Source organism: Malania oleifera, chromosome 11, assembly GCF_029873635.1.
Source record: "Malania oleifera isolate guangnan ecotype guangnan chromosome 11, ASM2987363v1, whole genome shotgun sequence".
NCBI classification, from domain to species: Eukaryota; Viridiplantae; Streptophyta; class Magnoliopsida; order Santalales; family Ximeniaceae; genus Malania; species Malania oleifera.
In genome coordinates, this window is record NC_080427.1 from 42,023,782 (window position 1) to 42,037,425 (window position 13,644).

The window sequence follows — 13,644 nt, forward strand, 5'->3', positions numbered from 1 at the left end:
GATTATGGGCTATTTTTGGAATATGTATGGGTACTTACAAGGACATTTTGGAAATATTAATAATTAGAATCTAGAAGGAAAACCCATATATAAGGGAATCCATAAATATATATAAATTATATATAAGGTTGTGTTTCGAGTGATTTGAATTTGAATTTGTATGATTTGTGATGAAGTTTAATAATTTTCTATTGTGTTTTATTTAAATTCATAAGAATTTAAATTTCAAACACGGGTTAATATTTTTTTTCCATGTTTATTTTACTTGTGCTTCAACATTTACATTAATCATTTAATCCTCTTTGGAAGTACAAAACCAAGACTTCGACTCTTGTTGAATATTCTACTTTGTCAACTCTTGTTAACTCAAACACACCCCTACGCAGAATAAATTAATAAAGTTTCACTTATTTTCTTGGTTCGTTGTTCATATTACTAATGTACGCACCACTATATATGATGACTAATCTTTTGAGAATCTCACTTATGAGTTTGTCCCATATTATAAAAAGCAAAAAAGAAAAAAAAAAGAGTAGATAATAGGTACTTATATATATGGTTAGACCCAAGACCCAATAAACTTAAACTTTTGAGTCAAATTGGTGTTCACTCATGTGTATCAAACCTATTCATGGACTCTCCCGATGCTAACAAGTGATATCAGAACTGACGATTAATAACTCTGAGTAAGCGACATCGTAAAAAAAGTGTAGAATTGGTTTGGAGGCATGTGAAATGCAATTCGAGTCACGTATGGCGGGATGGTAAGACCCACTTGACCAACTGTTGGAGAATTGGGCTTACTCTCATGAGGGAAACGGATTCCACATGTGAGTTTGTCCCACATTGAAACAAATTAAGTAGATAATGAGTATTTATATACATGGTTGGACCTAAGACCCAATAAGTTTAAGTTTTTGGGTCTTGTTGGTGCTCACCCCTACACATGGACTCTCCCGGTGCTAATAATATAAATGTAATGAAATAAAAATTTAAGTAAAAAACATGATGAAACCAAGGCGTTAATTCGATTCATTCCGTTTGATTTCATTGCATTCTTATATACCAAACGCATAATTAATGGACTAATAATGTTTTAATTTTTGGCTGCTTGTCATTTTACTTTGTTATCTCTCTTTTTTTTGTTGGTGTTTAGGAAGAAATCCCAAGCTAACATTAAATTTATAATTCTAATTCTCTGTGAACTCTATGTAGATCTCTGATCTTCCAGGAGTGCTTTGTTCGAGACCTCACATTTGGTTTCCACTGGGAGTTGTTCTTCTTTTTCTTACTTCTAACTTTTTCTTCATCAAACTCATACATTGGATCATTAAGGCATTCCAAATCCAATAGAATTTATGCTCAAGTGATCTTAAGGTAGTATTTGTGAGCATTGATTTTGAGTCTTAAATTTGGATTTGTACAAATTTGGATGAAACTCAAGATTCATGAGTTTCTCTATGCTTAGTACAATAATATTTGGATCAAATTGTTTCTTAAGATAAATGAGTTAAACTCGAACTCAAATTTGAAATTCAATAATATATATAGACAAACATACCAAATTTGAACTGGTTGATGCTCGATTTGTAAAATTTGTGTTAGCTCGTAAGCTAGCTGGCTTAAAAAATCAAACGATAGGTTGCTTCCTAGGTTCATGAGTTAAATAAATATAAGTTTTTGAATTTTTTGTATTTGAGCTCAAAAAATTGATTTGTGTTTTTGCTTGTTAAGAGGCTCTGATTTATTTTTGGTTTAGAGCTCTTTTTAAATACACATTACATTATCCTTCTCTCTATTTATCAATCATATATATTCTTTATCATCCTTCCAAATTTTCATAACATAAAATACTAAAATATAAACGAAAAATGTTACATGTATAGTTGAAAATTAACTAAATCCTTTCAAATTTGGGCTAAATCCTCTCATATTAAATACAAATCACATTATAATTTTTTAATTTTCGTCTCTTTCTATTAATCATTAATCACATATTCTTAATCATCCTTTCAAATTTTTCATAACATTAAAAAATATAAATAAAAGTATTATACATATAGTTGTAAATGAACTGAATGATTTTTATTTATTTATATTATTTAGCAATTTTAGGTTTAATTTTAAAGCTCATTAACAAATTTTTTTTTTAAAAAAAATAACATGATCAAATATGACTTGTCTAGGCTCCTTTTAATTTGATTAAAACATGAATACATCTGGGCTCAACTAGTTTAGTTAACAAGTTAATCTCGAACTCAGTAAAACTTGTTTATAAAACAAGCCAAGGTTGAACATGTCAAAATTCGACTTGACAGTAACCTCAGTCCAGCCATACTCATATGCAAGTATAGACATCCATAGGAGCGTGTTGGAACAAAATTGAATTGAGTCGACACAATATAATACTCAAACCTAACTCAACTCAAAATTTAATTCAAATCAATCAATCAATCTCAAAATTGTAGAATTTGAACTTGACTTAGTTGTAAGTTCTTAAAACTCAAAGTTGACTCTATTAAACTCGATCCAATTGTAAATAAATATTAGATATATGTATAAAATAAATATTAAATTATATATAAGATATATTATATGACTTCTATTACATAAAAAAATAAAATTAAAAAACTCAATTAGGCCCACATGTAATGTTACAAAACTCAATTGACTCATTAAACTATTTGAATAGCTCAAACTCGAGCGAAATGTAGTCAAGTTACGAGACAAGTCAATCCCCCATTGCTTGCAAATAAGCTTGCCCAATGTTCGGAGAGACCTTAAATTTAAATTTGTATTAGATTTAGATAAAATATAATATAAAATTGTATTGAAATTTATCCAAGTTTAAATCTAAAATCCAAAATTCATGTTTCAGCGCCAACATTGCTCACTTTCACCCCTAGACATACATAAACAAATGCATACTTGTGAAGTTAAATGCAGTTCCTTTTCATTGAATTTATAACATTTTCTATCATTCTAACGTGATCATATATTGTATATTCTAGAATTGTTGCAATTTCAGCCATTGTCTTTTTTTTTTTTTTAATCATCACAATTTCTGCTTAAAAGTACACAATATAAATAATTAACTAGAGAGTTGCTTAATGTCCAGCAAATCTCATTAGCCTATTCATGTATGCTTTGCCTCTTCTGTGCACAAGCCATTGATAAAGGAGCAGCAGAAACTGATCCAAGACTGTATTGTCTCTTGCAAAACCTAAAAATGTTCTTTGTATAGCAGCAGCTCCCAATACACACCTTGATATATAGAAGGTGAAAATCAATTGAAGGCCTTGATACTAGCTGTGCACTTTGAAACAACTGACATGGGGGAACAATTCAAGTAGTTCGCCACGGCTCCGTCTCTACAAGGGCAATATATACACATTTAGGAACAAACACTAGCTGCATGTTTGGTATCTAGAAATTGAACCGCGGAAGGAATGGAACTGAATTATTTCACTTAATTTCATCATGTCCTCCATTTAAATTTCATTCCATTCATTTCCTATCTCATTCTATTCCACAAATCAAACATGCTGTAATAATCTAACACTGGTAAGATAAACCATCGGTCAATTTGAATCGCACATAACAACTAAATGTAATCTTGGTTATGCTATTCATCAGATTGATTTGAGCGAGTATATAAATAGTCTAGTCAGAATGTTTCCTACTTGATTCAGGAGGCATATGTCTTTGAAAGAACTTCGTCCTATTATAGATAAACTTTTGTTAGACACCTTTTTTTTCCCTTTATTTAAGAAACAATCACATACCTTAATGCCAATACATCCATTCACGTCAAGGGTTGTAATAGTTTTTGAGCATGACCTTGAAAGAGCCTCCAAGCTCTTATCAGTCACTCCAACAATTCCAAACAAACTGCAGTATCACAATTATATCAGTAAATAAAACAACATTAACAAAATAATGCAACTGTACAGTGCAAGTTGCATTATTTCCTTCCATTTAATCACCCAGGTGAGAATGTTGCTGCATGCCCAGAGGATTTCTCTATAACAACACATAGTTCACATGCATGCTGCCTGAGATTAGTTCAGCAGGGTCATGGTAAAAATTCAAAGAAAGGACTCATCACATCAATCTTCTAGACATGACCATTGCGAAATTTCAATGATTTTGTTCAACTTAATGTTAAATCATTAAATTTTTTTCTTTTTATTTTTTTTTTGGTGGGGGTTTGGGGACCCCCCCGCGGGGGGGGGGGGTGGTACAGGAAATTATTATTATTTTATTACACACGGAATTCAACACTAGCCAAGGTATCAAACTCTCAATAAATAGAAAACACATTGCAGTTTTATACTGCAGGTGTAAAATATGAAAAAATGCCACTTGTTGCACATAAGACATATAAGAGCATTTATAATTATGAACTTGAATATGACCATCCATCATAATCATGGGTCAATATTTTCAAATTCAATGATTTTTTTCTCATCGGGATTTACCTGAGAAATTCAAGAGAGGTGCAACCTTGTGCAATGGCTATGACTCCCTCATCAGTGACAAGTACACACCTATCAAGATAACAGATAAGCATTTTATCTCATTTTGTTCGAATTTTGTATCAACAGATTGAAAGATTGAGAACTTCACCTACCATGTCAGATTGAGAGAAGTCAAATGTTTGCATGTTGCTATGCATGAAAGTGCATGATCAGATAGATTCTGACACACAAAAAGCCAGCTTAAAAAACCATTCTTCATCAAAAGAAATTAAGACTAAAGAGTTAGTTCAGTAAAACAAAGATCTTGCCTGAGCACCACAAAGATCTAAGGATCTAAGATGGGCTAGAAGTGATATTTTCTTGTAAGCTTCATCTGCAAATCTGAATTTAAGGAATTCAACTGGTGCCATAAATTAGGAAACCCCACTCGAGTTCATCATAAACTTACAATATAAATCTTCCTTGCATTACCCGGACAAGGCATAGAGATTCAGACTCTGAAGAGATGAACACTTGTGCAATATCTGTTTCAAGCCGCCATCTGTCAGCTTGATGCACCTAGAAACACCCATATAGAGAAGTGTAGAGTCCATTAGTCAGGTTCAGTCCTTTTACAATGTCTATCACTTTCAATATCTGCTCAGTCATTATTTAAAATGCACAAGTTTTGGAATAAAGTCTTGGTACAAAATGGATATAACAAGTAATTTGGGTCATAGGGTCATGGCCAAACTTCATACTAATAGAGAAGTGAACTGTGTGCAACATGTGACATGATATTTTCTAAGCAATCATCATTTAGAAGGTTCAACCCTGCTCAGCCATGAGATCCTCTAGTTAGCAATGCACTCAAAATCTACATACCGGGTCACATTCAATGATTCTAGTTCCGGATAACTATCAGCAACTAACTGCAAACTTCTGTCTGAAATATTCTGCAATTGTCACAGCAAAGAAAAAAATATTTAAAGATAATGCTTCTAGATGATGAATATTGAAATTCCAGAGCTAACGAATGATTACTAGATATTACAAACCTAAAGATAGCGAATGAAGCATATTGTGAGCAGTTTTGCATTTTTACACTTGCTAGGAAAATAATGTTTCAAACCAACTAATCGTCCCATAGTCGAGATTTCATCACAAAATAGCATGCTAATTCCTACTTTACCATCTTCTAATTTTTGAACTACCAAGGTGATTATTATGCATCACACAAATGATAACACTTGACTCAAAACATTTCATCTGGTTGAAGTATCTTAGAAAATTCAATTGGCTGGCAGAAGTATATGCTCAAACTATAGAGAAACCAAAACGCATACAAAGAGAGATGACAATAGAGATATCAGCATACAAGCACAAACCATCTGTTCTGGTTAAACCATTACCTTACAGCCACTCAAGTTTAAATCAGTTATATGCTTACAATTCTTCACCACATGCTCTATTCCAAGATCTGTAACCCTGAAGCACATGACATGAAAGAAAACTCATTTTTAATAATGAAAAATGGTTCTACAAACTAAGTGCAAAGCACAAAATTTGACACGCAACTGAGGAGAACCTTGAAATACCTCACATTCCAATATATAGAGAAGACTCTAAGTTTAGGACAAGCAGAGGTTATAACTCCAATTCCCATGTCAGAAATCTTTTGGCAGCCATTCAGATTTAAAAACTGAAGGTTCTGAAGTGAATCTAAACACTGTAACATTACACGCTAAAATTTTAATAACAGCAATTAAGAAATGACAATGACAAAAGCATCTTAGTCAAAAACATTGAATGCTTCATAAAGAAAATGTCACAATTTTCATACAACTCATTAATGTAAATAAGGAAAACTACACCAAACTATTTATCCATTTTCACTACAATCTTGGCTGTCATCAAACAAGAAAAATATTTACACCAGTCATAAGCACAACATGATTTCGGTTAAAGTACTTGCAAATGAGAAGAGAAAGCCAACAAGAACAGTTGAAATAATAAGGAAGGAGAAGCTGGAAAATGATTTAAGAGAGAACAGATTAGTGCATGCAATTCATGGATGGAACAGTTGGACAAAGATATTGTTGAGTTGAATAGACTTGAATTTTGTGGACATCTACATGGTGCACGTGGTCTGACCTTAAAAGTTCTTTGTTGAGGTATGGCCCATATTTAGAGGAGTTATCCACTTGAAGTCTGTTACAAATAGGAGAGCCTCTATGCACGAAACCTCCTTGTCTACTTAAACCAAGCCCAACAGGGTTACGATTAGGGGGTGATTCACCCCCTCCTTGCAGTATGGTACAGTACGTTTGAGTTAAGATCCAAATATAATTGTATTATCATATGAAAGTATTTTGGGATTTTCAGATGAGGCTATATATACATATTGTAACTGAGAGTTGAAACTCTAAAGCAGTTTTTATTTGATGGTATTGGAAATTGCGCAGGGACTCCATTGATGTAGGTACATTATCAAACCACGTAAATTCGTTTTTCTTTTTCTTTCTTTTGATTTGCTCAATTTTTCGTATTTTTTGTGTGTGTGCGCATAACCTTAGAGTGCAATTTCACAACATTCTTAATAAGGTTGAAAATTAGAAGCAAGTGGGATATCTCTAAAAAGGTTGACGTTTGTTCTTTTTGTTTTTTTTCCTTTTTAATGTTGCATTGTTTCTTTTTCTTATCCTGCTTTGCTGCTGTTATCTTCTTTCCCATTAAGTTAGTTATACTTCCTCATGTTTTGGAAATCAGAAAAGCCTTACGCTCAGCCTAAAGTCTGAGGAAAAGGGAAACTTATACAAGTATTTGTCAGTGATAGAGCAAACTCAATATAAAAACCATGGCAACCTCAAGAATGACAACTGTAGATATTAACTTTACATCTTCTGTGCACTGTTCAAAAGCCAGGAAGATGCCAATTTGGGTTTCATTTTGAACACACCCGGAAGATTCACTATGCAATAACTATACTCTACACTCACGAAGATAGAAAATATAATCAATTTTTCCTTTCGAAGTGAAGTTTCAATATATTCAACTTGTTCAGTGAGAGAAACATAAAAAAACTTCAAAATTAATAATTTGATGTTACCCTGGTTTTAATGAGATCAAGATGTTTATCCTCAAAATCTTGTGCGAACTCGAGGCTTATCTGCTTGACATGGCAATACCTTGACTGGGTGATACAAAAAAATTAAACCAGCATCAAATCAAAATGCACCAAATAAATCTAATGCGAGCAACACTAATGCCCATGAACCCAACACATCTCTCCTTAATCACAAGCCAAAATAACCATCAATTCTACAAGAAATTCTTACCAGCGATAAAGCTGCTACGAGTCGATCTCCAGCATTGTTCATCTCCCGCAAATCCAAAGCCTGATAAATTGGCACCAACAAGTCAATAAATAAACAGAAATCAGACCGTGACTTGGATTAATATGAGTGTACTTGGAGAAATGTTCGGATCAAACGAAGGGTCGTGGTGATTCGAAAGCTAAAAGCTTTACCAGCCAGAGAGAGGGACAGGAGACGAGAGTGCGGTGAAGCCATGGGCTGACAAGCAAGAGAGAGATAAGATCTCTCTGGGGCAGCCTCGTGCTCGCGATCTTGAAAACCCTAGGCACTGTATCTCTGCTCCATTTGAGCTCCCCTTCCTTTTCTACTCCTGCTTCTGCTGCTGCTCTTTCTTCCATTTGTGACGGTGAACAGAGTGCTTTCAGCCTCCCAAGTTTGAATAGGTAAAGAGGTTCAATTTGGCGCATCAAAACAACGTCGTTTTACTCTATGAGCTTTACATCATTTTTGGTTACTTCATTTCTAACCTACTAATAATAAAGGAAGGAAGAAGATAAATCGTCCTAACTTTGTTTATTAAAATTTTACAAGTAACTCGCTCTTACAAAAAATTTACTCAGTTTTAAAATTTCTTATTTAAACACTTATTGAAAAGACGTTAAAGGGTTTGTTTGATTGTTTATATTATTGTATTCCTTTGAACTAATATGATCTTCTAACCTTATTCTTAGAAAGAAGAAGAAGAATAACCATAGATGTAGTTTCATAAATGCAAGTTAAAGATAATATTATATACAAGTAAAAGCAACATAATAGATGTTGTAATATGTGACTCATATATTGAGTGAAATGTATGTACAAAGAGAAAATATAGTTGAAAATATAGTTGTTGACTATGTAGAGGAAACCATCAACAGTTTTTCTAAGTGCAGAAGAAATAGTAGACTATTTTTGTACTGTTACATCGAATATTTGGTCTCGACTTCAAACCATCTACAGTTTTACTTGGTTACTTAGCGCGAGTTTTCAAATTTTGAATTAGGAAGTTGTATAAGTTGGGTTTTGGGGGAAAAACCTCAGGGAGTGTTATATATACATGTTGTATATTGTAATTCATATGTCTTATATCATAAGATAGTGAAAAATCATTGTCGTTTGCTCCTGTGGATGTAAACATTGCCGAACCACGCAATTCTTCGTGCCATTATTTTATTACTTTCATATAATTTGCGTGATTGTATTTCCTGTATATTTCACTTTTAAAATTTCTTATTTAAACACTTATAACTTATTGAAAAGATGTTAAAGGGATCGTTTGATTGTTTATATTATTGTATTCCTTTGAACTAATATCATCTTCTAACCTTATTCTTAGAAAGACAAGTAAGAAGAAGAAGAAGAAGAACTACTATAGATGTAGTTTCATAAATGTAAGCTAGAGATAACATTACATACAAGTAAAAGTAACATAGTAGAGATTGCTGAGAGGAAAAATGAATTATTATTAGGTAACTCGAAAGAAAGTATAATGATAATAATAATATACTACGTCATGGGTGAGAGTTAAGTTGACAAAGAAAGAGTTAAGAAGTTGAGTTGCACTTGTAAACTTTCATTTGAACCACTAAATTTAATGGCTCGTTTGGTTTGGCGGAGTAGTTATTCATTGAAATAAAATGAAATGTAGTTTAAATTTTGAGAATCAAGGGAATAATTATTCCTTATATATCGCTAATTATTTCATTCAAATATATTGTTCGCTTGGGTGTGCGTCTAGAGGGGGGTGAATAGACGTTCTTCGCGGATATTGAAATTTTCTACAATCACAAAAATTATTTGACAACAAGCAATAGTATTATACCACGATAAATTTCAAAACAAATAAATACAAGCAAGTAAAGTAGTTGAGATAAGGAGAGAAGAGTTAACACGACGATGTTAACGTGGTTCGGCATCGAACCTACGTGTAACAACCTGCCTAATTGACCAATTTTTTTTTTCCATAATAATAATATAATAATCCTGACAAATCATAGTCAAGCTGGACCCATGGATACTAAGGATATACCTAAAATACAACACTAATACCTAAGCAGCGGGAAACATAAAAACATATACATATCCAATCACCCAACCAACAAAATACCAGAGTTTTACTACAATTGTCATATACATACACACATCTCAGAATATCCAAGAAGTGCCCTAGGGTCACAACCTAAAAATCCGTCAGACCCAAAAAAAATGACTTACCCTTTAGACAGGGTAGAACAGTTGAATTCTAACGTTGCAGAGCTCTATCCGCTCTTCTATCTGGGGCTCCTGAAATGTTTATATAGTTAGGGTGAGACACCTCTCGGTAAAGGAAATAAACTAATATCAATGTGTGACAACATGAGTATTTTCGTGTTATACATATAATAGTACATAAATCATATTTGATAAAACTATTTGTACCATATCTGGGAAAAACATGATTTATCATAATATGGTGTAACATACTGAATTTCTATATATATATATATATATATATATATATATATATATATATATATAAAATCATCTCATATATTGTACATGAAATAACACCCTGGATGGATAGTTGGCTGGTGTCATGTCTTACCTTCACATGACTAGGTTGTGCGGCCCGAAGGCGAGACCTAGCAATGGTTGGCCAACCACGCTAGATCAACATAAGTCTGTAAGTACGATGGGTCTGCCCCTCCTGCTCCAGACACCAGAGGGATGCTTGCACTACCATAAAACCACATTGACTGCCAATCTCCCACTACCCCTTACAACAAGTGGTAGCACTAACACATACATGATCGTGATCATATAACTATAGTACCGTGTTTTGTGAAAGCCTAAACCAGTTCATCTGAGTTCTGATAACATATAGTATATTTCCAAATAATGATACATGGCTATTTCATAATAATATATGTCATGTTAATATTTTCATAAAACCTTGCATAACATATCATATAAAATTCACGGCCCTTACGCTAGCATAGCATATCATATAAAACCCTCGACCCTTATGTCGGTATATCATATAAAACCTCGACCCTTATACCGACATATCATAACATATTGAATCATGAAATCTCTGTACTTTTATAGAGTTTTTCCTAAAAACTGGTAATACATGAATATTATAGGAAAACGTAATATTTTATTTTTCATAATTTCCATGGTAAATGTTACTCATGCCACACAGAAAAAGGGTAACATTCAAAATATAAAATTTGTTCTAAAATCATATTTATGATATTATAAATGAAAATCATATTTCTAATTAATAGCACTATTCCCAACATAATTGTACAATATACATATTTACCTGAAATTAAATGCTGTAAAATAATAAATATATTTTCATAAGAAAGCTGTTAGTTTATCCCCTTACATGGCCTATGGAAAAGCCTACAAATTACTTTCGTGTGGTCCCCAGTTCAATACCCTGAAATTGATATTTTCCCAACAAAACTTCAGTATTATCTTCCCTAACATATTATCCTCAGTCCAGAAACACCAAAAACCTAATAAAAGTGAAATTAACTAACTTACCCAAATTTTGAGATGGTTCCCAAGTAGGCCTAATCAACGATCCACTCCAGCAAATATGGAGAGAATCTTCCCACGAGTAGCGTGGCAGCTTCAAATCATTGAACCGGCGAAGAACTGGCCCAAAAACTTAGAGAGAAGGGGTGGGGGACAAAATGTAGAGAGAGAAAAAAGAATTGCATGCAGGTTTTCTCGCTAAAGACCCGAGTTTGTGCTATTTATACATCTACCTTCATCGATGAGACACGTCACTTCGTCGACGAAACCAAGTGGAGAGTTTGTCAACGAACACTTATTTATTGTCGACGAATTTCAGGTATTGGAATAGCCCTCTCAGTAATTCCTCGTCGACGAGACACGTGTCCTCGTCAACGATCCCAATAAGCCGCTTCGTCGATGAACGCGAGATCCTACTATGACTCCCTTAAAAATTTCCTTTTCCTCTCCTTTCTTTTATTGTTTAATTGCTATAATTCACTGGGTCTCTACACTACGTCCACACCTTAAGACCAACTCAAGGATTCCAAAATCCACTAATGATCTCCTTTCAAGATGGAGAAGCCTTTACAATAAGGGAACCAATCCCAGCTGCTTACCAAGAGCTCAACCAAGGTGTTCACCAAGAATCACCATACAATGGCTCACAAAGAACCTCCAAATACAATGAATCAAATAGCCAATAGATACAACACGAGATGCTCCTTCTTGAGTTGATATTACACAATGAAATCCTCACACTACTCTCTTTTGCAAATGATGTATAAATAATAATATAGTGCAAGAGAGCTTTGAGCAATATGAACCCTAACAATGAATGCTTCAAGTAATATTCTCAACAACCAATATTTAATTAATGTATTTAATGAATGCTAATGGGTCATATTTATGGCCATGGAGACGAGCAAGTCCCTGGCTAACCAGTGGGCATTAATGTAGACAAGACAAGGCAAAAACTAGCTATTTATCGTGCATTTATTACAACCTGCCGCAATCACTAGTCAAGGAGTCCATGGACTAGTCGACAAGTCGCACACACACACACACACATACACTGTAGAAACCTGAACTCGAAAAATAAGGAAATAAATAAGAAAATAAGAAAAGAAAATTTAAAAATGGCAAACGGCAAGACTCGTTGACGAATCTTCTGTTTTCGTCGACGAGTTCCCTTCTATGTCTCATCGATAAAATTCAGGCGTCATCGACGAAGAGATTTCAAACGACAGGAAAATATCAGACTTAAGGTTCGTCGACAAACTCCTTTTTCGTCAATGAATGTCCTTCTGCAATTCATCGACGAAGGCTACATTTCATCGACGAATTGAGCCGGGTCAAAGGACTATAAATAGGTTTTAAAATTTCTTCTTCATTAAGAAACATAAATATCACTCTCTCTCTCTCTCTCTCTCTCTCTCTCTCTCTCTCTCTCTCTCTCTCTCTCTAAACCCGCCCCTCACCTTATCTTTACGATTTCTCATCGTTCGTCACCTAATTCAACAATCGGAAGCTACCACGAAGATCTAGGAGAAATTCTCTATAAGTCTAGAGGAGTGAATTTTTGAACAGAGTCTTTCTAGGCATCACTCCAAAATTGAGGTAAGGGTAGAAATGGGCTATCTGTTTAGCATGTAATTAGTTAAATGGGGTGTATGGGCCTTAGGATGTTTAATGGTTGCTAAAATGGGATTTGAGTTGATTAAACTAAGAAAATGTGCTTTCAGGATTTTGAGCTCCGTATCGTCGTACGGTGAGCTTTAGGAGCGTCGTAGGAACCTTGCCAGTATATAAGCAAGGGGATTATATTATGTCAGCTATTTTGTGAAATATGGACAAATTAAAATGCAATATATGTTTTTGGGGAAATTAATGTGGGTGGTTTGATCATCTCCTATTTTCTATAAAATAAGTAGTTTAAGTTAAATAAAACCTTGGAGATGTTCAGACCCTGTTTTCAGCAATTTACATCTTTCCCAGTCATGTTATTTTATTTATGGTTAACAAATGAAAATTGTATGGCATGGGAACAACTTTTAAATGGCATATGTGAACAAAATACTCAAACTGATTTTTATACAATATTTGATATAACGGTCGGGGGCTGAGTTTTGATATAACGGTCGGGGGCCGAGTTTTCATATGATGGTCGGGGGCCAGGTTTACTGAATATCAGATTTTATATGAAATGAATTATAATACAGTTTTTATTGTGTAAATTACCATATACGATTCTACAACCCTGTGGATTTGTGGTATGTGATATTGTGAGCACAGTACCGTAGCTATATGTGGGGTGTGAG

At 33.8% G+C, this 13,644-nt stretch overlaps 1 protein-coding gene across 5 annotated transcripts; it reads right to left on the minus strand.

The window, feature by feature from the left end:
- Positions 1–3,013: 3,013 nt before the first annotated feature.
- Positions 3,014–12,202, minus strand: LOC131168342 (F-box protein At3g58530). Of its 5 annotated transcripts, XM_058127685.1 has the most exons (15): positions 11,351–12,146; positions 11,190–11,243; positions 10,031–10,099; positions 7,990–8,304; positions 7,799–7,858; positions 7,570–7,653; positions 6,059–6,189; positions 5,873–5,948; positions 5,346–5,416; positions 4,953–5,039; positions 4,790–4,862; positions 4,634–4,701; positions 4,482–4,550; positions 3,786–3,891; positions 3,014–3,371 (listed from the first exon to the last, which is right to left on the minus strand). In XM_058127685.1, exons 4-15 carry the CDS (start codon positions 8,242–8,244, stop codon positions 3,306–3,308), a joined length of 1,146 nt encoding a protein of 381 aa, XP_057983668.1. In that variant the 5' UTR covers positions 8,245–8,304; positions 10,031–10,099; positions 11,190–11,243; positions 11,351–12,146; the 3' UTR covers positions 3,014–3,305. The 5 variants fall into 5 exon arrangements, with proteins under 5 accessions (XP_057983668.1, XP_057983670.1, XP_057983669.1 ...); XM_058127687.1 differs by lacking the exon at positions 11,190–11,243 and having other exon boundaries at positions 7,990–8,203; positions 11,578–12,202; XM_058127686.1 differs by lacking the exon at positions 11,190–11,243 and having other exon boundaries at positions 11,578–12,202.
- Positions 12,203–13,644: the final 1,442 nt, after the last annotated feature.